The following is a 24,287-nucleotide window of genomic DNA, read 5'->3' on the forward strand; positions in this document are numbered from 1 at the left end:
TAGACCTGGGCCAGTTGCACCACCTCACACTAAGTTCAAACTTAGCCTAGTTATAGCTTAAACACATTCAATCCGGGAAAGTATTGATGTAGTTTATTTAGTAAGACATGAGAACAGTACATGGAAGTACAAATTCACAATACAAGGTCTACTAAACTGGAACTCTCATTAAGCACGCAGCTTGTTTAAGATGAGAACCCCATGCACACAAATCATGATGACATATAAGAGGCAGACAGATATACACACTACTATACAGAATGTCATACAATCAGCTTTCAGGTTACTGGTATGAAGAGAGAAAAAAATATATATATACAAAAGAGGAAAATGAAGGAGGGGGGGGTAGGTTAAGACTTAGACAGGGGCCATTTTCGAATTGCAGCCTCTTGAAGGTGTATCTTTAGGGCAGTTTTGAAAGTGAGTAGGGTTTTACACTCCTTTACTCCTTTTGGTAGGGCATTCCACATTTTTGATGAATAGCATGAGAACGAGTTCATTCCCTTAGTTGAGCCAAATCTGGGTTGAACATGATTTGTGGAGCTGCCTCTGGTGTTATGATCATGGACTTCATTAAAATTTTGGAAGTATTTTGACAAATACAGGGGGATCCCAATGTTGTGGTGTATCTTGAAGACCAGGCCCATAGCAAGTTGCTGTACTCTGTCCTCAACCTAAGCCATCCAATCCAATCCTAGTTTTGGGATGTTTGGAGCCTTGTTTTTAAGGCCTTGGAGGTGTTGTGATGAAGTGCATGCATACTCATAATGACCTGTATCTGTGTCATTTTAGATTTCTTTGGCTATTCAAAAATAGCAGATATACAAGCTCATAGCTCACCGAGTGCAGCGCTATGCTTGCTTTTTTTTTTATCGTGAAAATGTGTGCAAATCTTTGAATATATATATATTTTTAAATATAGATTTACAGATAGATTCTACAGCTTGTAGATTCTACAAGCTCATAGCACGCACTCGGTGCCGCGCTATGAGCTTGTATGTCTGCTATTTTTGAATAGCCAAAGAAACTAAAAATTACAGACATACTTTCCCGGCTAAATGGGTTAAATGGCTTTTTTAAAGCCATTTAATAAGCTATAACTAGGCTAAGTTTGAACTTAGTGTGAGGTGGTGCAACTGGCCCCTGGTTGCTTATATCTCTCACAAGATCTGGCAACACGAACACTGCTAGTTCCGGTTTTACGTTGGAGTTTGATGACGATCACTGTGGCGTCTGTGTGTTGTGTGGAGATCAGCGGACTGACTGACTGAGCTTTAAAAGGTACATCTACGTGTGTCTGTTTTATATCTATAATGTTGTGAGATCTAATGTGTTTGAACTGTGAAACAATGTAACGGTTGACCTCCTCCTACTAACCGAAGGAATCCTGAACCAAACCGTTGTTGTTTGTTAGCGTCGCTGCTGCTAACCTAAAGCTAGTGGCTGATGCGTTACATCGCGTTCGGTGACCCATCGAATCCTGCTTCCTGCTCAGTCCGTTAGTTTGGCGTTTGGGGATGTTTGGTTTTGAAATTAACAAATGTTGGACATCACCTAGGATTTATTTGACAGACTAAACGATTGCGGTCTCTCTCTTACCGTCGCGTTCGTCAATAGACCAGAATATGTAAAAAATAAAAAAATAAAAATCAGTACTAGGGTCACAGAATTCCATAGGTAACCGGTTTGTGTGTGAAGTCTCGGCGTCAGCTGTTTGAGCTAACAAACATTATTTTGTCAACATCCTTTACTGTTATGTGCATATGCAAAATAACATGACAGTTCTATTTTAGACATCTAGTTTTAAATTAATTGTTGATACAAATGTATTGTTATTCAAGTATGGATATTAGATTGCATGTCGTATTAAAAGTAAAAACATGTTTAAACAATGCGATCTTTGTCTGCGTCAGTGCGTTTGATCGTTACTGAATCCAGAGACAGATACTACATGCTGTCTGTCTGTCGAAACCGGTCGTCTGTCTGTCTGTCCCTCCATCGGTTCAGACTGATGTGCTCTCTGTCAGGCTGTCCAGACCAGTGGTGGAAAGTAACTAAGTACATTTACTTAAGTACTGTACTTAAGTAGAATTTTGAGGTATTTGTACTTATTTGAGTATTTTCAATTTCCAATACTTTTACTTCTAGTCCACTACATCTCAGAGGCAAATATTGTACTTTTACTCCACTACATTTACTTGAAAACTTTAGTTACTAGTTACTTTTCAGATATAAACTATGATATAATGAAATACCACTTTAGCCCTATTTTATACATGGGCTATTTTCAAATATTTAGTACTTTTACTTTTGGTACTTTAAGTACATTTGGATACCAATACTTTTGTACTTGTACTCAAGTAAATTCTTTATTTTGGACTTTTACTTATAGAGTATTTCTACATTGCAGTATTGATACTTTTACTTAAGTAAAACATTCGAGTACTTTTTCCACCACTGCCTCCCTCCCTCCATCGGTTCAGACTGATGAGCTATCTGTCAGGCTGTCCAGACTGATCTTATGTCTGTGTTTGTCCAGGCTGATTGTCTGTCTGGAGAACATCTGGTGAAGGTTCCCCCTCATCTCCAAGAACAGACGCAGAAGGACTTAATCTTCACGCCTGATCTAGTAAGTTGATGTCATGTGATCGACGTCTGTCAGTGAATGTTCTGTTGAATCAGGGACCTGTTGGAAACGGTCTAAGTTCTGCTCTGCCACCATGGCATGGTTACAAGAGTTTTAAGTGTTGTCTGTCTTGCAGGCGGTAGACGCGTCGCCACCATGGTGCTCGCCGACTTGGGGAGGAAGATCACCTCCGCGCTGAGGTCTCTCAGCAACGCCACGATCATCAATGAAGAGGTAATGGATTTATACGATTTCAGTTTCATCGTGTTCTTAAACATCATAGATCTCATAGCAGTGCAGCTTCTTTTCCATCTGACAGTTAGGCAGTTAGGCTGATTAACGGTCATAATATCTGTTTGCCTTTTTAGGCGTTGTCAACAAATCTGCAACAAACGGGGACATTTGTAGCATTTGTGGTGCCCCTTTGGGTGTAATAGATCAGCTAACACAGGGAAGCTGTCAGAACCTTCCCTAAAACATCTGGGACAACGCTCCACACGTTCCAGACTCCCTTCTGGCTCCCAAACTGTTGCATGAACTCCCCATAATGCAGTTAGAACTGTAGAATCACTCCCAATCTGCCGCCATAATCTGAAGACTCAGCTCTTCAGACTCCACCGTAGCACTTGCCATAGCCTCAACGACCTTGCAGACTTATGCAAAGGTTAAAATGTAATTTAGATATCTATGCATATAGACAGATACCAGGTTCATTTGTTGACCAGGCATCCTATAGTTATAGGTATATGGTATAGGTATATATATATGTATAGTTTCAATGTATAGATTTTTTTTTAAATATTGTACTGTTTAGAGTAGATTGATGATAGGTTCTTGGTTTACCTATGATTCTAGATTACCATCTCTAGTATGCCATTGATGTATTACCGGCTTGTGTTTACCGTGCTTAATGTAAATCGCTCTGGATTAAGAGCTAGTGCTAATTGCCTAAATTGTAATTGAAATCACCCTCGCTCTGTGTTGTTCAGAGGCCCCTCAATGTGGGAAAAACTAGAAAATCGAGTTGGGTGGCAACGGGCAGGGTGAATATTGGGAGAAAACATTGTTCTTTGTCTACTGTACCGATTAGGGCTCAAGAGTTATAGGCCAAAACATAAAGCAGCCTGTTATAGCACCATTGTGAGGCCAATTTGAAACATTTATGGTGGGAGGTTTTTCCTTGGCCTACTGGAAGTGTGCATGAACAGTTTGATGCAGGTTGGTCCTGCATCGTCCCAGATTAGCTGTATGCAGTTACACACATGGACAGGGGAGAAAACATAGTCTTCGCCTCTCAGCCTTTCAGACTGGCGAACACAAACATATGTATAATATATAGTTTATATTATACATTAAAACAAGTTTAGAAGAACATTTAGCTGAAATTATGCAATGAACAACCAAACCACATCAACTGAACCTCCATTTCATTTAACCACTCAAGGCCAAAACTGGTCAAAAATAGCCAGTCTACAAGCTCACATATTGTAACCTTGAAAACGTGACAATTTTCACATGACATGACATAGGGACAAAATAGGGACGCCAGGTTGAAAGTGGTAAAAAAGAAATCGTGTCACATCGGCTGCAGCATTATTGCCGATACCAATGTTGTCAAAAGGTCTAATAACAGCCTTTATATCGGCCAGACCAATATACGGGTTAATTTTGACAGCAAATTTTGATTTTGTTTTAGTCAGTCTTTTGAATAAAATTTAGTTTTAGTCATTTTTAAGTCATCTGAAAAGATTTCGTTTAGTCGACCAAATCTACAGTTGATTTTGTCGCCCAAAATTTTACACGAGTTTGCGTGCTGAAAATAGCCGATCTACAAGCTTGCAGCGCGACGCGTTGTGATCTCCCATTTTCAGAGCTCAACCAAACATAAAATGACTTTTCTTTTAGTCCTACTGGATCTCTCCTCCACTAGTCCCTCCCTAACATTTTTCTATTTGTTTGACGAAATTGTCAAGATATTTTGTCTGTTTTAGTCATCATAGCTTTGTTTTTATTTAGTTTTTGTCAGTGAAAAAAGGTAGTCGACGAATATTTTTCGTCAGTTTTAGTCGACGAAATTAACATAGGCTCTGATGTGAATGTTCTTCTGTGTTCAGGTGTTAAACTCCATGTTGAAGGAGGTCTGTGCTGCTCTGTTAGAGGCCGATGTCAACATTAAACTTGTCAAACAGCTACGAGAAAATGTCAAGTAAGTATTACTGCAGTACAATCGTACTGTACGGTTATGTTATTATTATACAATACTGTGTTATACTGCACTATACTATACCGTGTATACAATACTGTACAACTCATATGTACTATACAGTATTACTATAATATAAAACCAGTAGTTCTAGAGGTCCTGGTAGGATAGAAAACCAGCAGTACTAGAGGTCCTGGTAGGACATAAAACCAGCAGTACTAGAGGTCCTGGTAGGATAGAAAACCAGCAGTAGTAGAGGTCCTGGTAGGACATAAAACCAGCAGTAGTAGAGGTCCTGGTAGGACATAAAACCAGCAGTAATAGAGGTCCTGGTAGGATATAAAACCAGCAGTAGTAGAGGTCCTGGTAGGATATAAAACCAGCAGTACTAGAGGTCCTGGTAGGACATAAAACCAGCAGTAGTAGAGGTCCTGGTAGGATATAAAACCAGCAGTACTAGAGGTCCTAGTAGGATATAAAACTAGCAGTACTTGGGGTCCTGGTAGGATATAAAACCAGCAGTAGTAGAGGTCCTGGTAGGACATAAAACCAGCAGTACTAGAGGTCCTGGTAGGACATAAAACCAGCAGTACTAGAGGTCCTGGTAGGACAGAAAACCAGCAGTACGAGAGGTCCTGGTAGGATAGAAAACCAGTAGTACTAGAGTCCTGGTAGGACATAAAACCAGCATTACTAATACTAGAGGTCCTGGTAGGATATAAAACCAGCAGTACCAGAGGTCCTGGTAGGACATAAAACCAACAGTACTAGACGTCCTGGTAGGATAGAAAACCAGCAGTACTAGAGTTAATTGTGTACCAGGTTGAATGTCAATTATACTTTTTTCCAGTTCCACCTGTCGCTGTATTCAGTAGCTAGCAGACGTAATGTAGGTTGTTGCAGGTCATGTTGTGTGTTGTTCTTGTAGGTCATATTGTGTGTGTTCTTGTGTAGGTCTGCCATTGACCTGGAGGAGATGGCTTCTGGTCTCAACAAGAGAAGGATGATTCAACATGCTGTCTTTAAAGAACTGGTGAAGGTGTGTGTGAACTATAATATTTAGTATAGAGCTCTACTACATAATGTATACCTTACTACTACATATATGCTACTACAAAATGTTTACCATACTACTACTACATGTTATTATAATACTACATATATGACATTATGCTACTATACTGCTACTATGACTATACTTAGCTAACATATTTGTTGTGAGAAAAACAACCAGGTAACTGTGTGTGTGTGTGTGTGTGTGTGTGTGTGTGTGTGTAGCTGGTTGATCCAGGTGTGAAGGCTTGGACTCCAACCAAAGGGAAGAACAACGTCATCATGTTTGTTGGTCTGCAGGGCAGTGGAAAAACCACCACCTGTTCTAAGGTACGTACACACGCACACATAAGTTATCATCGTTCTTACAAAAAGCCCAGTCCAGACCAATGATTCACACCGTGATGGAACCGTTGCAGAGACCATTGCTGTGGTCTGAGTTACCCCGTTGCAAGTCGGCACATGCCGTCTCATTGCGTCGCAAGTGATTCTATTCAATCGATCGCAAGTAAAACGTTGCAGAAGCTATCAAACATTTAACCAATCCATACCACTCTCTCTGGGAACACTCACGCGCACAGATTTAAACAACTAAACAATGGCAGAAATGAGATCTGCTTATCACCTTTTGGCAGAATTACCATGTTTATATAACAACAAAATGACAAAAAAGAATGACACACGAGAAACTTGCGGTATGTTCTGTCGCTTTCTGTCGCTCTCTCACACACAGGCGCTGTGTGTTTTTGGGTGCGTTCGGAAATACAGCACTGAGCGCACTGGCCAATACAAACTAATAGGCGAGTGCTCTCCGGTGCGCAATTTCGCACCCTTTGTGTGTATGACACAAACACACAACTGAAAGTCTTTTTTTACCGCATGTAGGCTACCTGACGAGAGGGAGAAAAATGGAGCAAGCGAGAGAAAGGAGAGCCAGTTCATATTTTTATGCAAGATTAGTATCTACAATATCGGCCATACAAAAAATATAACCGGTTGAAGTGCTATGGAATCAGTAAACTATCCCTGCTCCTCGTGTCTGTCACTGTCCAGTTTAGGAGCAGCCCTGTCTGTTGTTTATCACATATTTCCATAGAAACGACAATCAGCCACAGCTCGGTGTCCAGTTGCATGATTATGTTGTATGTACAGTTTGGACTTTGTTGCAGGTTGCAACTAATTCCGTTGCGAATCGTTGGTCTGGGCTTAAGAGTGAACACATGACATCATGTGTTGACATAAGACAGAGCACAGATGACACCACGTGTTGTAGTTTAGTGAACAGATGACATCTCAATGACATCATGTGTTTTGTCTATAGCTGGCGTACTACTACCAAAGAAAAGGCTGGAAGACCTGTTTGATCTGTGCTGACACCTTCAGAGCTGGTACATATCCTGTCTGTCCATCTGTCTGTCTGTCTCTCTCTGTTTGCCGGTCTGTCTCTGTCTGTATGACATTTTACATGTTTGTATTTTAATGTCGGTTAAATGTTTTTCTTTCATTTTTAGGTGCCTTTGATCAGTTGAAACAGAATGCTACAAAAGCCAGAATCCCTTTCTATGGAAGGTAATACACACACGCACACACACACATGTGTTTATTGTCTCCGGTTACACAAAGATGGATGCAGTGCCCATTTTATTATATTTACCTATCCAGTTACACAGAGATGGATGCAGTGCCCATTTTATTATATTTACCTATCCAGTTACACAGAGATGGATGCAGTGCTCATTTTATTATATTTACTTATCCAGTTACACAGAGATGGATCCAGTGGTCATTGCCGCAGAAGGAGTAGAAAAGTTTAAAACAGAGAACTTTGAGATCATCATCGTTGACACCAGTGGACGACACAAACAAGAAGATTCCCTGTTTGAAGAGATGCTGCAAGTTTCCAACGCTGTGGTCAGTATTATATGTATTGCAGATAATATAATATAATACTTGTGCGGCACTAAACTAATATAATTGTAGTGCAGAGAATTGACAGCCTGTGTGTGTGTGTGTGTGTGTGTGTGTGTGTGTGTGTTTGTGTGTTTTCAGCAACCAGACAACATAGTGTATGTGATGGATGCGTCCATCGGCCAGGCCTGTGAGTCTCAGGCTAAAGCTTTTAAAGACAAAGTAGATGTAGCCTCAGTCATCGTTACTAAACTGGACGGACACGCCAAAGGAGGAGGGGCCCTTAGTGCGTAAGTACTCATTACATGGTACACAGATCACACTACATACAGTATTACCCTATAGTACACAGTATAAAGGTAATGTGATGGTACTAGCATTGTATTTAGTAGTACTCAGTGTAACGGTAATTTGACTGTGTTAACATTGTATTTGGTGTCTTTTCAGTGTTGCTGCAACTAAGAGTCCAATCATCTTCATCGGAACAGGGGAACACATCGATGACTTCGAGCCTTTTAAAACACAACCCTTCATCAGCAAACTGCTGGGTAATTAATGTCTAAAATTAACACTTGACTTTTAGAAATAAACAGAGCCCTTCATCAGCAAATGCTGGGTAACATATCTGTGATCAAATGAACACTTTACTTTATAACAGATGAAAAATGTAGTTTTATAAGCGAGTTTCTGTTGTAATGGATGGATTCATATTGTCAACACTGAGTATGACAAAGTATAATACAGGGTTAAGTGGTTCGGGTTAGAAGTTTTTCTAATAAAAAAAAAGCCCTGTTTCTTCATAAATTGATTAATAAGTTGGGTATTGGTTCTAAATATCAGTTTTTCGATATATTTTAGGTTAATTGCACAGCCCTCATGAAGACATTGGTTTTTGTGTTGCTTGTTAGGAATGGGAGACATCGAAGGTCTGATCGACAAAGTTAACGAACTGAAATTGGACGACAACGAGGAGCTCATCGACAAACTGAAACATGGTGAGAAAACTGCCTGCCTGTCGGTTAGATGGGAAACTGTATTAAGATTTCTTTGGCTATTAAAAAAATAGCAGATATATAAGCTCATAGCGCCAGCTTAATGTGTTAATGTGTGTGTTGTTGCGTTGCAGGTCAGTTCACTCTGCGGGACATGTATGAACAGTTTCAGAACATCATGAAGATGGGACCGTTTGGACAGATTATGGTAAATGCTGTACTAGTACATTTTCCAAGTGTGTGTTAGGGCTGTCACGATTATGAAATTGTACTTGTCGATTAATTGTCGCTCAAATTGCGATTAACGATTTTAATTGTGTTTCTGCTGTTGAACGTTGGAACATTATGAATAAAAATGGCTTTTAGGCTTCGTAAAGCCGATCTACAAGCTCAAAACGTGTCACATCGTGGTGCGTTTTGGGCTTGTAGATGTGCTATTTCCACTATTTCTGAAAATGTTTGAAAATATAATGAACATTTTTCAACATGGAAATGATTATGACGATTATGCAGAAAGACGATTATTGCGATTATCTCAAATAATTCCGATTATGTAATGATTGTGACGGGCCCCCCTGTGTGTGTGTGTGTGTATAATTAAAATATGCATAGAGAGAGGTTTGACCTCTAGACACAGTGTCATGTCACTTCCCAACCAAGCAGTTGTATCTATGCAGGTACATGTTAAAGGTGCAGTAAGTGTTCGGTTGGACTCTCTGTGACGTAGGTAGAAGTGTGTCAGTGTGTTGTAATGTGTGTGTCGTGTTCTTGTAGGGCATGATTCCAGGGTTCGGCAGTGACTTCATGAGTAAAGGAAATGAACAGGAGAGCATGGCCAGACTGAAGAAACTCATGACCATCATGGACAGTATGAATGACCAAGGTACGCGTGCACTAGCGTACACACACACACACACACGTATAGATATACTCAAAAAATTATAGATTATACACACGCATGCAGAACAGTAAATCGTAATTAATTCAATCCTTTATAAAAAGTATGTTTGCACATAAAAGCAGCTTGTGTTCGCTTTGTGTTGTGTTGTCAGAGTTGGATAACAAGGACGGCTCTAAGCTGTTCAGTAAAGCTCCCAACAGGATCCAGAGGGTGGCGCGGGGGGCCGGGGTGGCCACCCGGGATGTCCAGGAGCTGCTCACCCAGTACACCAAGTTCGCCCAGATGGTCAAGAAGATGGGAGGCATCAAAGGACTTTTCAAAGGTTCCAACTCCTTCTTTTACATTGAAATCACAGCCGGCGGTTTTGTGAAAAAGTCATGCAAATATCGACTTATAAGTATTATAAGTCGTACAAGTACCTGTTTAACAATTATATAAATGGCTAACATGTATGTGCGTGCACGTGCACATAGTGGGGTGGGGTCTCAGCTTTCTCAGATGTTAGAACTTAGAAGGGGAACAATTGGTCATTCTGCATAATGAGTACTTTTACCTTTGGTACTGTAAGTACGGCCATAGCTGAGTGGTTAGTGAGCCCGCCTAGGGAACCAGCTGGCCCTGGTTGCCCCAGGTTCGATTCCAGGCTATCCCAGCATATGTGCCGATGATATGAAATTTGTCCCTGAGCAAGACTCTTAACCCCAATTGCTCACAGGTTCTCATTGGAAACAAGACCGCAAGGACTTTCATGAACGACCTGTTAAAAGGAATTATCCTTATCCTTATCCTTATATTTTGATGCAAATGTTTTGAATGCAGGACTTTTACTTGTACTTGAGTGTTTCTACACTGTGGTATTGCACATTTTGTGTAAGTCAAAAATATGAGTACTTCTTCCACCTCTGGCAACAGGTTGGGTTTAGCCCATGCTCTTCCCATGCTGACGTTCTGTTTTGTGTGTTTTCAGGTGGAGATATGTCGAAGAACGTGAACCCGTCTCAGATGGCCAAGCTGAACCAGCAGATGGCCAAGATGATGGACCCCCGAGTCCTGCATCACATGGGTAACAATCATTTTTATTATTTTTACTAGTGCTGCAGTGAACAGCTAGAGTCTAGCAGCTACAGTTTCTGCTTTTTACGAGGCTGAAATATCCCATGAAGGTCAAGTGTGCGAGTGTGAAGGTGTGTGTGTGTTCACACTTTATGCCTAAAAGGGAGCAGTGCAATGGGACTGGTCTATCGCAGAAAATGGGGTCGGCAACAGCGATCGCTGTGGACGAGGAGTTGACCTCAGTCGTCAGAACGCAGCCTACTGGCTGGTCTACTGATGTCCAAATAATGATAGGTCCCCAGCCATCCAAATAGTTTACGAGTTACGATTCCTAGTAGATTTGTATATTAGACTGGCTGGAGGACAGACTGATGCCACGCCTTCTCGCTGAATCAACAGGCAGGTGGAAGTTGGTCCTACCAGATTGATTATAACCGATTATTTGTAGACCCTTTGTTCAATGTAACTTGTTTTCAATTAAGGGTTAGTGTGTGCTAGTTGTCAAGTAACAACTCGCTGTCCGCATGTTCCCCTGTCATTCAAGGCTAATTGTGTCATTCTGATGATGATCGTATAGTCTCCAAAATGGAGACCTGCAAGAAACTGAAGTTAGAATTAGTCCAAGTTAGTCAACCACTCATTAAAAACTTGATTCAGGGTTACTTTTGAGATGAGCCTGTATAAATAGAAAGGTGATGGGAGGGGAACCTAATAACAGAATAAAGGTACAGTGTGATTTTCACCCTCAATGCAAACTGCATTGAGGGTGAAAATCAACCGTACCTGTAGAAACACAAGATCAATGCCAGCGAAAGTAGCAGATCTACAAGTGTGCAGCACCTTGCAGCTGTGACACGTGTGAGCTTGTAGATCGGCTATTTTCACGACACATTTTAATGATAAAGCATTTCATTAAACAAACTTAATTTAAATTGCATCGCGTTGCCAAAAAGAACTGATCTATACGCTAACGTGTCACGTCATTAGCTTAGATCTGTTCCTTTTGGCAAGCGATCCTGTCGTATGGATGAGGCTTTACCTCAGACTGTACCGTCATTGTTTATGTTTTGTGTTGCATAATGGGTAGCTGAGTCCTGCCTTGTTTTACTACATAAATGGACTTTGTACTCATGGGCTGTCTGAGGCCGAGGTTCCTGCAGGGACACTTGAGGCATTTTAATTGCCAGAGGAAATCTTTGACTAGTAAATACACTGCTTGTGATTTTGCCATATCAATAGCTATGATCACCATGTAATGGGTTTAGTAGCCTACTGGCACAGCACACTGTACAAGGTGCTGTGACAGCAGTGGCTCAGGAGGCACAGCGGCCGCTTGGGAATCGGAAGGTTCCCGGTTTGATCCTGGTCTTCCCCAGAGTTCCTGTCGAATTGTCCTTGAGCAATACACTGAAACTCTTAACTGCTCCCGGTGAGCATGTTGGTGCCTCGCATGGTTTTCTCCACCATCGGTGTGTGGATGCAATGCACATTGTAATGCGCTGTGAATATGAAAATGCACCATTTACACTATAAATGTAGGTTTATGAAATAATATTAGTCTGTTCTCACTGTAAAGTGGGGTATTATTCTTGGTGTATTGTCTGGCTGAGCATTCTCTCATTTACTGTGTCAGCCAGTTACAAAATGAAGCATGGATTGGCACACACAGTGAAGACAGTAAAGAACATCTGGGAAACACTGTTTTCTCTAATATTGACGAGTCAATGAGTACGAATCTGAAGAGAATATTAAGTAACTAACTGTATAGCTTAAAACCTGTTATGTGGTGTTCCCAACCCAACAGGTTTGCACACCGTGTTCCTGGTTTCTTATTTTTTCTCTTGGTCCCACTTTTCCTCCCCGTTTATGAAACACAACGCTAGCGTCAGTGCACCTTTCACGCGTTTCACAAATCACAGATTGGGACTGGACAAAAATATTCACCTTCAGATTTGTATTTATTTATTTGTCTTGCTTTAATCCCTGAATACAAACGGACTGGTACCAGGGAATGACTCTATCAGAAACTTCTAAGTTGCTTTGTGAAACGCACAAACTTTTATAAGTAGCACCATAAACAATTGAAGTTCCTGCCAGAGTCTGTAACTCAGTGTATGTGTGTTGGAGTGCATGTTAGTGCATCCATGTCAGTGTGTGTGTGTTGGAGTGCACGTGAGTGCATGTGTACTATTCAGTGCGTTTACAGTGTAAACGCACTGAATAGTACACATGCACTCACGGATACTGGATACTGGAAAGTGTAAACTTTACACTTTCCAGTATCCTTGATAGCATTGGCGGCCTCAGCAAGGCCAATCAAGCAACTCGCACTGATTGGATGATGTCATTGTAAACTGAATCATCAGATAACAGTGGACACGTGTGTGCCTGTGTGTCATTACAATGCAAGGTCCCTTTAGGGCAGTAGGGCAATATGTTAATTACCCCCCCCCCTCCCCATAAAACATGTCTGGCAATTATGTCACATCATGGCAACGTGTTATGAGCTTGCCTTGTACAGTAGACCTGCTTCTTTTGAAAAAAGAATGACCGATTTGGCTTACTTTCACACAAAAAAGTGTACAATTTTGAATGCAGGTCTTTAACTTGTAACAGTACTTTTACATTGTGGTATTGCTACTTTTACTTAAAGCAACAATATGTAACTTTTTTTTAATGAATAAAATGTTGTCTGTCAATACAATATAACTTATGCAATTGGGGTGGTTGTATTTTTTCTCCTGCTCTTCTATTGAGACACTTAGGTCAAAGGTCATGTCTCACCTAGACACAGGATCTGACACAAATGTTGACCTGATGGTCAACATGTCAGCACTTGCGCAGATTTAAATCCGGGGTAGAGGAGGAAAGTTACATAGTGTAGCTTTAAGGGAAAACATCAGAGTACTTCTTCCACCACTGACATTAAATTGTGTGTGTGTGTGTGTGTGTGTGCAGGTGGCATGGCCGGTCTCCAGTCCATGATGAGACAGTTCCAGCAAGGAGCTGCTGGCAACATGAAAGGCATGATGGGCTTCAACAACATGTGACCACGCCCAGCAGTCATGTGACCATGTGGGGGTGGGGGGGGGGTTAAACTTCCTGCCATGTTCTGTTTTGTTCTCATCTCAGTCGTTTGAATTAGTTGTTTCTTCCTTTTCTAGGGGTTCTCAAACCGTTTTAATTTCAAGGACCCCCCCGGGTTTGGTAATCATTAGGGCCATGGACCCCCCCCCCATAACTCTGAGTGTTACGGGTCCATTTGGTTCCGTTTTGTACACTCAGTTACAGATCTGTAAGGAGATCCATTTGGTTCCTAACTATCAATAATTTAGCCAAACAAAAACCCTTCGAACCCTCTCAAAGACCCCTGGGGGTCCCCTCGCTCCCCACTTTGAGAACCAAGGTTCTTTTCTACTGTTCAGAGAAAGGAGGGTAAAACAGACCCTGGGACTTTAAATAGAAACCAGTAAAACTCTCTGATTATTGTCAGCTTAAAACAGGAGGAGATATGACTATGATGGTCGCCATGATAATAAAAGTCTTTAATTTGTATTTTGTGTATAAGATTATAAAAAAACAGGTTTATTTACCTGTATAGTTAACTGTACTAACGCCTTGTTTAGAGGAGGCTGGGACGGATAATACAACAAAATAATTAGTTTGTGACAATATTTTTGTCATGTTCTAATAAAGATTTGTATTGCAACATTTTAATAAGCCTTGTGTGCTTTGTTTTTATTGTAAAAAACATTAAACATTCTTCTGTTAAGACTTAATTGAAATGATTTTGTGTTTAATTAATTGTGTGTAATTGGTTGCAATTTTATGTGTACAAATGCACAAAACTTGACTTAGTTTTATAAAGCAGCTGTGGATGAAGGCATTGGAAGACATGCATTCTGAACCAGGCTGCTAAAATGATAAGCCTATATGAGTAAATGTATTATGCAATGTACCGTGTATGTAATGATTATAATATTACAGGCTGTCATATCGTCTCCGTGGGGTGGAAACCTGTCCAAAACTGTTACTTTTCAGTATTCAAATTCAAAAGTAGAAGATATACAAGCTCAAAATTGGACTTTGTGCATCTGCTACCTTTGATGCTTTTGTGTGACACGGTAGTATGACCAACTAGGGCGTTAATTTATGAAAAATAAAAAGTTAGAATATGGAGATAGGAGGTTTCTGTCCGACAGCAACGATATAATAAGTAGAACTGTGTGATAAAAATAACATACTGTATACTCTCAGTGGTTCCTTAACGGTGACCAGGTGTGCCATGGGATTTTGTGAAACCCACACATCATTGCAAAATACAGTATACTAATACAACTATATATCTTTTAAAGTTATATTTAAATGTACTATCAGAACTTTATGCACACTCATCTCCCAATACAGAGTTGAATTCTATACTGTAAAAGATGAATTGACAGAATGACTGATTGATTCATTGATTGATTGATTGATTCATTGAAGGATGGATTATAGACGTTCTGGATTTTAAATCAATTCGTATTTTTTATTTTAAATGTTCAAAACACACACACACACACACACACACACACACACACACACAGTCTCACACACACACACACACACACGCTCACTAAGAGCTTGTACATCTTAGATTTGTATGCCCTGGGCACAAAAAGTTTGAAACCCACCCCACTGTACTACCTTATTATTAGTATGCTATTGTTCAACATTTTGAGTGCATACACAAATGTATGTTGAATTAGAAATTAGAATGCATTTCACGTACTATTTATGTAGTAGGCTACGTTACTAAGGTTTTGGACATTAAAAGAAATGTCACCTATTTATTTGGCACACTTTGGCATGTATGGAATTTGGGCCGCCGGGTGGCCACGCCCCCTCTCTCTCTACGTGGCTGTGAGCCGCCATCTTGTTTTGCTACGTTGTCAGTGGGTGACGTGAGGTATTTTCTTTTACCCTGGTTGCGTTTAAGGTAGCACTGCGTCACAGACACATTTCATGTGTTTTTGTGTAATTGTTTTGTTAAGAACAGCCTACTTGATTTTTTAAATGATTGCGTATAATCTTCCACTAGAGAGAGTAGCAGTGATTGGACACCAAAGTGAATGTATTTGAGTATTATATTTAAGTAGAGTTTTGGAATGTTTTTTATTTCTTGTTTGATTTTATCTTTTAGGTATTTTTTATCAAACTAAGTAAAGTTCTGGAGTGTTTAAAAAATATTAAAACAAATATAATTAAACGAACAAAACAAAATAACCCTAACCCATTATTTATATTTTTAACATTTAGTTTCTTACTGTTCTAAATATCAATACAGATGTCAGTAATGCATTGATATTGAAAAGCACTTTGTAATTTGTACTTTTGAATAATGACTATTTACTTGAATATATGTGTATATATATGTATATACGTGTATATATATATATATATATATATATATATATATATATATATATATATATATATATATATATATATATATATATATATATATATATATATATATATATATATATGAATTAATTTGAATGGCTGCTGGTTTGGCATGCTGCCGGGTGCGGCCTGCCTGCCTTACACGTAGTGTCTTCAAGGTAAAAGTTACCTCTAGTTCAGTGTGCCTGGTCTATGGGAGCAGGGAGCAGAGCACTGAGTGAGTGTGTGTGGAGGAGCTGCTGCACTGTGAATATCAGGTAAATATTGACTCTCCTCTGTTTGATTTTTAACCCTGTGAGTTATGAGTTATGGATGGAGGAGAGGCTGTGTCTCCATGTTCATCCGAGGGTCTCATTTATAAATGTCAAGTCTGATAAAAGGAATCATGTTTTTTTTTTGTTTTGACTAGCTAATCTTGGCTAGCCCTGGGTAGCTAGCTGCTTAGGTTACTACAGGTCTGGTGAATTTAAATGTTATAATAATAATAATCATTATAATGTTACAATGACCTGACTTTATTATTATTATCATATCAAAGTGCCATAATGTTTCTCTCATTGACTGTACTGTCTGTAACACTAATAATGAATGTTAAGTTTGCACTAGGCTGACTTGGCATCAGACACTTTGATCAATACACCCAGACATCATATTAGTTAATGATTACATTATCATATGATCTATTGACAAGCTCTGAAATTAAAAGGAGAATTTGGTGACTAACTTTAAGTTCCTGTGTCATATGGTGAAACATTGTGAAAACTTTTATATCATCGTCATCAAGTTTGTGTTTAAATGCAAAGAAAAAAGTTTGTAAAATGAATGTGTTGAGATGGAGTGAGTCTCACTCTTAGTACCAGTCTATAAGTCATTAGATGTGTATTATAGTTGTGGTAATGGTGCAGTCAGTAGCAGTAGTAGTAATTTCACATTTGGGTGTAATATTGAGTTATCAGTGTGTTATGTATAATGACTTAGTCATCATGAGCTTTACTCTTAAACACTGATATAGGCCTAAACAGCTTAGTCATTAAAAACCATTATGTTCTTACTAGGTACAAACATCTTAGTCATTATAAATCTATTACATCAAGTTATATAAACATCTTAGTCATTATAAATAGTCATTATAAATCTATTACACAAAGTTATATAAACATCTTAGTCATTATAAATAGTCATTATAAATCTATTACACAAAGTTATATAAACATCTTATTCATTATAGATCTAAATGTTCTTGTATGTTAAGTAGTAGGCCATCTTAGACCTACTGTATAATACTTTATACTGCAGGGGTCTTCAATGTTTTTTCAGGCCAAGGACCCCTTAGCTGAGAGAGAGAGATGAAGCGGGGACCCCCACTACACATTGTATACAATTGTGTTGCGGACTAAACTTTTTCATAGATAGCTTCATATACTTGTTTGACAGCGCTGTCATGTTGGATTCATGTTAATGTGTATTTTCAGACATTTAACCACTTAAACCGTCAATACTTAGACAACTTGACCTTCACTCTGTACTCCTTTCTCTTTCTTTTCTTACCAAACCTCTTTGCTGAAAATAGCCGATGTGTGAGCTTGTAGATCTGCTATTTTTGGCTAAAGTTCCCCACAGAATAGGGATGCTAGGGTTCAAGTGATCTACAGTATGTAAAAAAATATTATATCTTGTAAAAAATGATAAATGATATCACACAAAGATTTGGTGGTCCTCCTGTAGTAACTCTGAGGACCCCCTAAAGGGGTCCCAGACCCCCGGTTGAAGACCCCTGGTTGGTATACTGTATAATAAACAGTGGCACTGTGTTCTGATATACAAAGTATAATCAGGGATGTTTAGACTAGGTTTCTGGGGGCATTAGGAGGTTTGTGGAGCATGTACAGGTTTCTGAAGTATTTAGTGGTTTAAGAGCAAAGAGCTTACTAGGTAAACATTTTAACTAATATCCTCCTATGTGATAACGCTTTTATATGGTATTTTCTTATCATATTTGTCCAGTATCCAAAAATAAAACTAAACTGTGTATGTCTTCTCCAGCCATGTCCACGTTCCCAGAATACATTGCTCAGAACGAGGAGCACGATGGCGTGCGTTTCAGCTGGAACGTCTGGCCGTCCAGCCGGCTGGAGGCCACCAGGATGGTGGTGCCCGTGGCCGCCCTCTTCACGCCTCTGAAGGAACGACCCGACCTGCCTCCCATCCAGTACGAACCGGTTCTCTGCAGCAGAGCCACCTGCAGAGCGGTCCTCAACCCGCTGTGGTAGGAACACGCACACACACACACACACACACACACACACACACACACATGCACAGACGCACACCTGCTGTCCAATATCGGAATGCTATTCGAATAGAAAACAAGACCGAGGGATCTACAACAGCGTGGCTACATGTGTCTATGATGTCAGTCATCTATTAGCTCTTTTCCAGGTTAAGGTTAATATTTTAACTACAACTGGGGAGCCTAGCCGTAGCGTGCGGAAACACATTCAGGACCTGTGAAATACGTTGTACGACACGACACGGTTCACTTCGTTTCTTGTAGTCGAAAAAGAGGCATATGATATCAGCCATCTCCATATTTGGGCAAAGTTTCAACCCAATATTGACTTCCAGTATAAAGTAAAAGTTCAAATTTGCTCAACACATTTGGCGTTGATTGGGAGATTAGTCCCGGACAAACAGACTCAGAGACCCTTGTTCTAGATGACTCGCCTCCTACAGAGCCACACTGTAAACATCTCTTGCAACTGTCTCTTGCAACTGTCTTCCTTCCAGGATTAAATCACAGATTAAAGTGGCTCCTCTCTTAGAAAGGGAATGGCTGTTAAAGCACACTGACACTTTGGTATTGGTTTGGGTTGTGTAGTTAGGTTGCCATGATGTAACTCCAAATATTGGTGAGATTGATATCTTAAATAGTTGCTCTGTTGATTAGAAATTGATCATCCAAAAGTCTCTGACATTGCACAGTGAAACACTTCTCAAAGTCCACGTACACCAATGCAAACAAAGCAGATTCTGTTTCTGCCAAAGTGACATTTTGCTTTAACCACTTAGACCCTTTATACTTGGTAAACTGTACTTAGTTGACTGGGGTCTGCTATGTACTTGGTTCACTCTTTTCTTCCCCCTCTACACCAAATCCATTCACAGTAAATAGCCGATCTACAAGTTCACGCGTTGTGGGCTTGTAGACTAGCTCTTTTTGGTGAATATTTAAAGTGGTATTTTGTGAGTTAAACAAAGTTTTAAAGCTCTATATTGTGATAGTAGTAGTAGTAGTAATAATAATAATAATAATAATGGATTTTATTTATAATGCACTTTACATTTGAAAAAATCGCAAAGTGCTACAATAGTTAGTTGCATAAAAAGAAACATCACACCATTAAAAACATCTGAGAAACTGAAACAAAACAATGAAAACATGGGGGCATAAAGCCTAGAGGTAAATATTCCTTTGGTATCACTGCTTTAGAGTGTTTGTCCAGTAACAGGGATCTCCTCTTTCTCCAGCTCTTTAGTAAACATAACATATCTTCATCCTATCAGGAGAGAGAACCCTCGCCCCCTATTGGGCGAGGCTCATTCTAATACAGCCCGAATACCTAATCTCAGCACCGGCCTCAGTGGCGCACCTCGATAATCATTGGACTCCCGATCCACCCCCACTGGGAGTCTTGTTTCGACTCCCGCTTGGGACAATACTTTTTCAAACAACCGCGGACTACTTTTTTTGGACCATGACGGAGGCGCGCCGACTCAGCAGACCTTGAGGCCGAGGAGGCACGCCCGAGCGCCTCCAGGCGTGAGTGCCCGCGCCGACGGTCTGCTAGTCGACTAAGCGCCGTCCGAGTTATGTACCGATAGGCACAGAATCGTAAATGATGTTGTGGAAACTGCGTTTGCCCCAACTGCCACTCACTGCACTAACATAGCCAGCCCCGCCCCCTCGCCCCCTTGTGCTTCAACTGCATGGAATAAGGCTGTTCGCATCCCGACCTGAAAATAGAGCCGGAGAGACGGAGAGTCCCCTATTACTGAACAAGCATTGGTTACTATGGGATATAGAGCTATTTCACTTATTTTAACAAAATAAAAATAATGCATCAATGTAGTGATGAATAAAGGGAAGGTTTCTGTTGATGTGTTTCTCTCTTGATTGATCATGATTCTGATTCTTGATGTTCTGTAGTGTGGGTTTGTTTTGTGTGAGGTAAAACAATTTCTTGTCTTTGTTCCCCATGACAAGACGATTGTGTGTTTTTAATTAAGTGTCTCTCTTTGTGTCTTTATAGTCAAGTTGACTACAGAACCAAACTGTGGGCCTGCAACTTCTGTTACCAAAGAAACCAGGTACACACACACACACACACACACACACACACACACACACACACACACACACACTAGGGGTGTGCCGATATATCGTCCCGCGATATATCGCGATACGTTTTCGTGACGATATGTATCGTTTTGGAGGGAAAAAAATATCGTTTTCAATTTTTTTTTTTTTTTTACAATAATAATAATCAGGCATGCAAACAGCCCCGAGGTGAAAAGGGTGACAACATGTTTTTTTTTTGGGTCAGGTGTCACACTATTGCCCTATTTGGATTCAAAACGGCTATTGTAGCTGAAAAGCTACAAGTTCGCATATCTGAATAATGCAAAAACAGAATTATTTGTTTGCATTTGCTTTTTTTCTCCCCTATATATTTTTCATAATAAAAAAAGTGCGTATCGTATCGTAAATATCGTATCGTTTGGTGAAATTAGTGTATCGGCACACCCCTAACACACACACACACACACACACACACACACACACACACACACACACACACACACACACACACACACACACACTTCAAGCTACTTTGAAGTCTGTATGGTTTTAGCTCGAGACCCAAAAGAGAACCCAAACTAGTGAAAATAGCCGATCTACAAGCTCACAATGCGTCGCTTTGTGAGCAATCTTTTTTTGTAATTTCTATAGACATTTTTAAAAAGCTTTTGAAATGATAATAATTAAACACACACAAAAAATTGGGGATATTTATTCGCGGCCCATAAAAATGGGTCTGTGGGGTCTGTTGGGAAACAGTGCTTTATATTTGTGTGTGTGTGTGTGTGTGTGTGTGTGTGTGTGTCCAGTTTCCTCCTACCTATGCAGGTATTTCTGAGGTTAACCAACCTGCTGAACTACTGCCTCAGTTCTCCACTATAGAATATGTTGTACAGGTAAATACATTATTATTATTCATTAAACCATGCACTCTGTCAGCTCTTTGTGAACTCTAAGTGATTCGAGAGTATTTTAACCACTTAACCCCCTATTTACTTAGTTGACCGAAGTCCCCCAGGCTCCAGGCCCATCTATGCTAGGCCCCATACTGTTTTTGCTCTATAATGCTCTGTAATTTCTTAAACTGGTTGGCTGTATGGCTACCGAAACGTCATAATTCTACATATTGTGCTAATTGTTTATGAAACACAGCGCTAGTGTGTGTGGGGTGTGGGGGGGAGGGGGACTCCTTTCACACTGTTTCACAAATCGCATGTTAGGACTAGGAAAAATAAAAACAGCAGCAAGAGACTAGGAAAAAATTCAGTTGTGAGATTAAGTTTAGCTTTAAAGGAGTACTTCACCCAAAAAATTACTTATTTTCTATCAATTACACACCCTATGAAGCATTAAATTCATGATTTTTTTTTGTTTTTGTTGCATTCCTGAGCCAATAATTTGATGACCGGGTGTATTTCCTGTAGGAGACACAAAGCGTCTACTTTGAGTCTCCTACCGGATACATTAGCATCTTTCCGCCGGTAATCTAATTAATTGCTTAGGAATGCGATAAAATAAAAAAAGAATCCATGAATTCAAGGTTTCATGGGGTGTGTAATTGATTTGGGTGAACTGCTCCTTTAATTTAATGTGACTAGCATTGTGCCTTTTGTCAAGTGTATTCAAAAATCAAATGTCTGTCTGTCTGTCTGTCTGTCTGTCTGTGTCTGTGTCTGTGTATCAGCGTGGTCCCCAGATGCCCCTGGTCTTCCTGTACGTGGTGGACACCTGCATGGAGGACGAGGACCTGCAGGCCCTGAAGGAGTCCCTGCAGATGTCGTTGTCTCTGCTGCCCCCTGCTGCCCTGGTGGGCCTCATCACCTTCGGCCGAATGATCCAGGTCCACGAGCTGGGCTGTGAGGGCATCTCCAAGAGCTACGTGTTCAGAGGAACCAAAGACCTCAACGCCAAGCAGATCCAGGTAGGACTCCTATGTACTAGGCCTGTTGGCAATGGAATTGAATACATAGTGGTGGAAAGTAACTAAGTACATTTACTTAAATACTGTACTTAAGTACAATTTTGAGGTATTTGTACTTTACTTGAGTATTTCCAATTTCCAGTACTTTTACTTCTACTCCACTACATCTCAGAGGCAAATATTGTACTTTTACTCCACTACAATTATTTGAAAACTTTAGTTACTTTTCAGATATAAACTATGATATAATGAAACATACATTAACCACTTTAAACCTATTTTAAACCTAGGCTATTTGAAAATAGCAGATCTACAAGCTCACAACGCGTCGCATCGCGACGCGTTGTGAGCTTGTAGATCGGCTATTTTCAAATATTTAGTACTTTTACTTTTGGTACTTTAAGTACATTTTGATGCCAATACTTTTGTACTTTTACTCAAGTAAATTTTTTATTCTGGACTTTTACTTGTAACAGAGTATTTTTATATTGCAGTATTGGTACTTTTACTTAAAGGGATACTTCACTTTCACATAAAATAAACATTAAAAATATATATTAAAAAAAAAATAAAGAAGTTATGGCAAAATAAAGGCCCCCTCACACATTAGTAGGACACTCTAATGCGTGAGGGGGCCATGAATTTTCCATTACTTTTTTCATTTATTTTTAATATTTTTTAAATGTTTCCCCGTTCCGAAAGTGAAGTATCCCTTTAAGTAAAGAATTTGAGTACTTTTTCCACCACTGCGATAGGACCACAATGGGAAACAAGTCCCCAGGACTTTTTTTGTGTTATCCTTTTTAGCCCTAATGTCTGACTGTACCGTGTGCTGTTTACATTTATGACTAATAAAGTATTCAATCAATCAATCAAAGCACATTATCGCTTGATCACAATTATTTGAGATGAGCGCAATTATTTTGCATAATCATATAATCAATAACATTGAGAAAGGTTCATACATTTTGAAACATTTTAAAAAACAGTGGAAATAGACGATCTACAAGCTCACAACGCGCCTAGAGACATTTTGTGTGCAAAATATTAAACATGGCATATTTTGGCCATGATGCATGTAGTGACTATTTCAAACAAACATTTCGCCACTCGGCTGGGTACAGGGATTATCCGTTTTTGACGCGTTTCAATGATAGAATGTCCAAACCATAAACTGCTGTTGGGTGAGGTTCCCATTTATTCAGTTTAACAGGGAATACAGCAAGGTTTTGTCAAATGCAAAGTAGGAACGGTAAAAACCGTGTGATCTCCTCAGTGTACCCAAACCATGCCATCGTTAAGTGGCTTGTTGCACCTGTGCCTATATGAACCTGCTGGTTGCCACAGCAACCAGCCTCAAGGTGAACCCGCCCACACCAGGCTTAAAGGCACAAGGGCAGAATGGCTCCTTCAATGCATATATTATTTATTTTGATTATTGGTATCGGTCATTTTCAGTTTATTTAAGTTTTTGTCATGTCTGCCCCTTTGCAACTTTTATTGACAAGGCCTAAAAGCCACGCAATTAAATCGTTAATCATAATTATTTGAGCGATAATTAATCGTCAAGTAAAATTTCATAATCGTGACAGCCCTACGTAGGACTACCAGGCCTGTCACTGTTGGCACGTTATCGTCTGATCACAATTATTTGAGACAAACGCAATTATTTTGCATGATTATTGTCCGAATCGTTTCCATTTATCTGTATGATGTATCTGTTGAAAAATAGGTGAAATAGCCAATCTACAAGCTGCATGGAGGGCGAGGACCTGCAAGCCCTGAAGGAGTCCCTACTTGTACAGTTGATACTATTGTAATGAGT

General features: G+C 39.8%; 2 protein-coding genes across 3 annotated transcripts in view; both read left to right on the top strand.

Annotated features, from left to right (window-relative positions):
- The first annotated feature begins 1,180 nt into the window (after positions 1–1,180).
- On the top strand, positions 1,181–14,515 carry srp54 (signal recognition particle 54). The gene is made up of 17 exons (XM_080414760.1): positions 1,181–1,281; positions 2,540–2,629; positions 2,763–2,860; positions 4,741–4,832; positions 5,784–5,868; positions 6,108–6,212; positions 7,204–7,270; positions 7,394–7,451; positions 7,643–7,793; positions 7,932–8,080; positions 8,238–8,338; positions 8,699–8,785; positions 8,917–8,990; positions 9,557–9,665; positions 9,835–10,005; positions 10,651–10,746; positions 13,695–14,515. The coding sequence occupies exons 3-17, from the start codon at positions 2,783–2,785 to the stop codon at positions 13,784–13,786; spliced, it is 1,515 nt and encodes a 504-aa protein (XP_080270886.1). The 5' UTR covers positions 1,181–1,281; positions 2,540–2,629; positions 2,763–2,782; the 3' UTR covers positions 13,787–14,515.
- A 1,854-nt stretch (positions 14,516–16,369) lies between these two features.
- The window catches only part of sec23a (Sec23 homolog A, coat complex II component), a 39,640-nt gene continuing 31,722 nt past the window's right edge, over positions 16,370–24,287 (top strand). For both annotated transcript variants that reach the window (XR_013932162.1, XM_080414755.1), the window contains exons 1-5: positions 16,370–16,438; positions 18,225–18,447; positions 20,492–20,549; positions 21,351–21,437; positions 22,226–22,462. Coding sequence is in view for 1 of the 2 variants with exons in the window: in XM_080414755.1 (XP_080270881.1) it covers positions 18,227–18,447; positions 20,492–20,549; positions 21,351–21,437; positions 22,226–22,462 (603 nt within the window). In the remaining variant the exon portion in view is untranslated. The remainder of the gene's footprint in view (positions 16,439–18,224; positions 18,448–20,491; positions 20,550–21,350; positions 21,438–22,225; positions 22,463–24,287) is intronic.

Source organism: Gymnoscopelus braueri, assembly GCF_963280865.1.
Source record: "Gymnoscopelus braueri genome assembly, chromosome: 19".
Lineage (NCBI taxonomy): Eukaryota > Metazoa > Chordata > Actinopteri > Myctophiformes > Myctophidae > Gymnoscopelus > Gymnoscopelus braueri.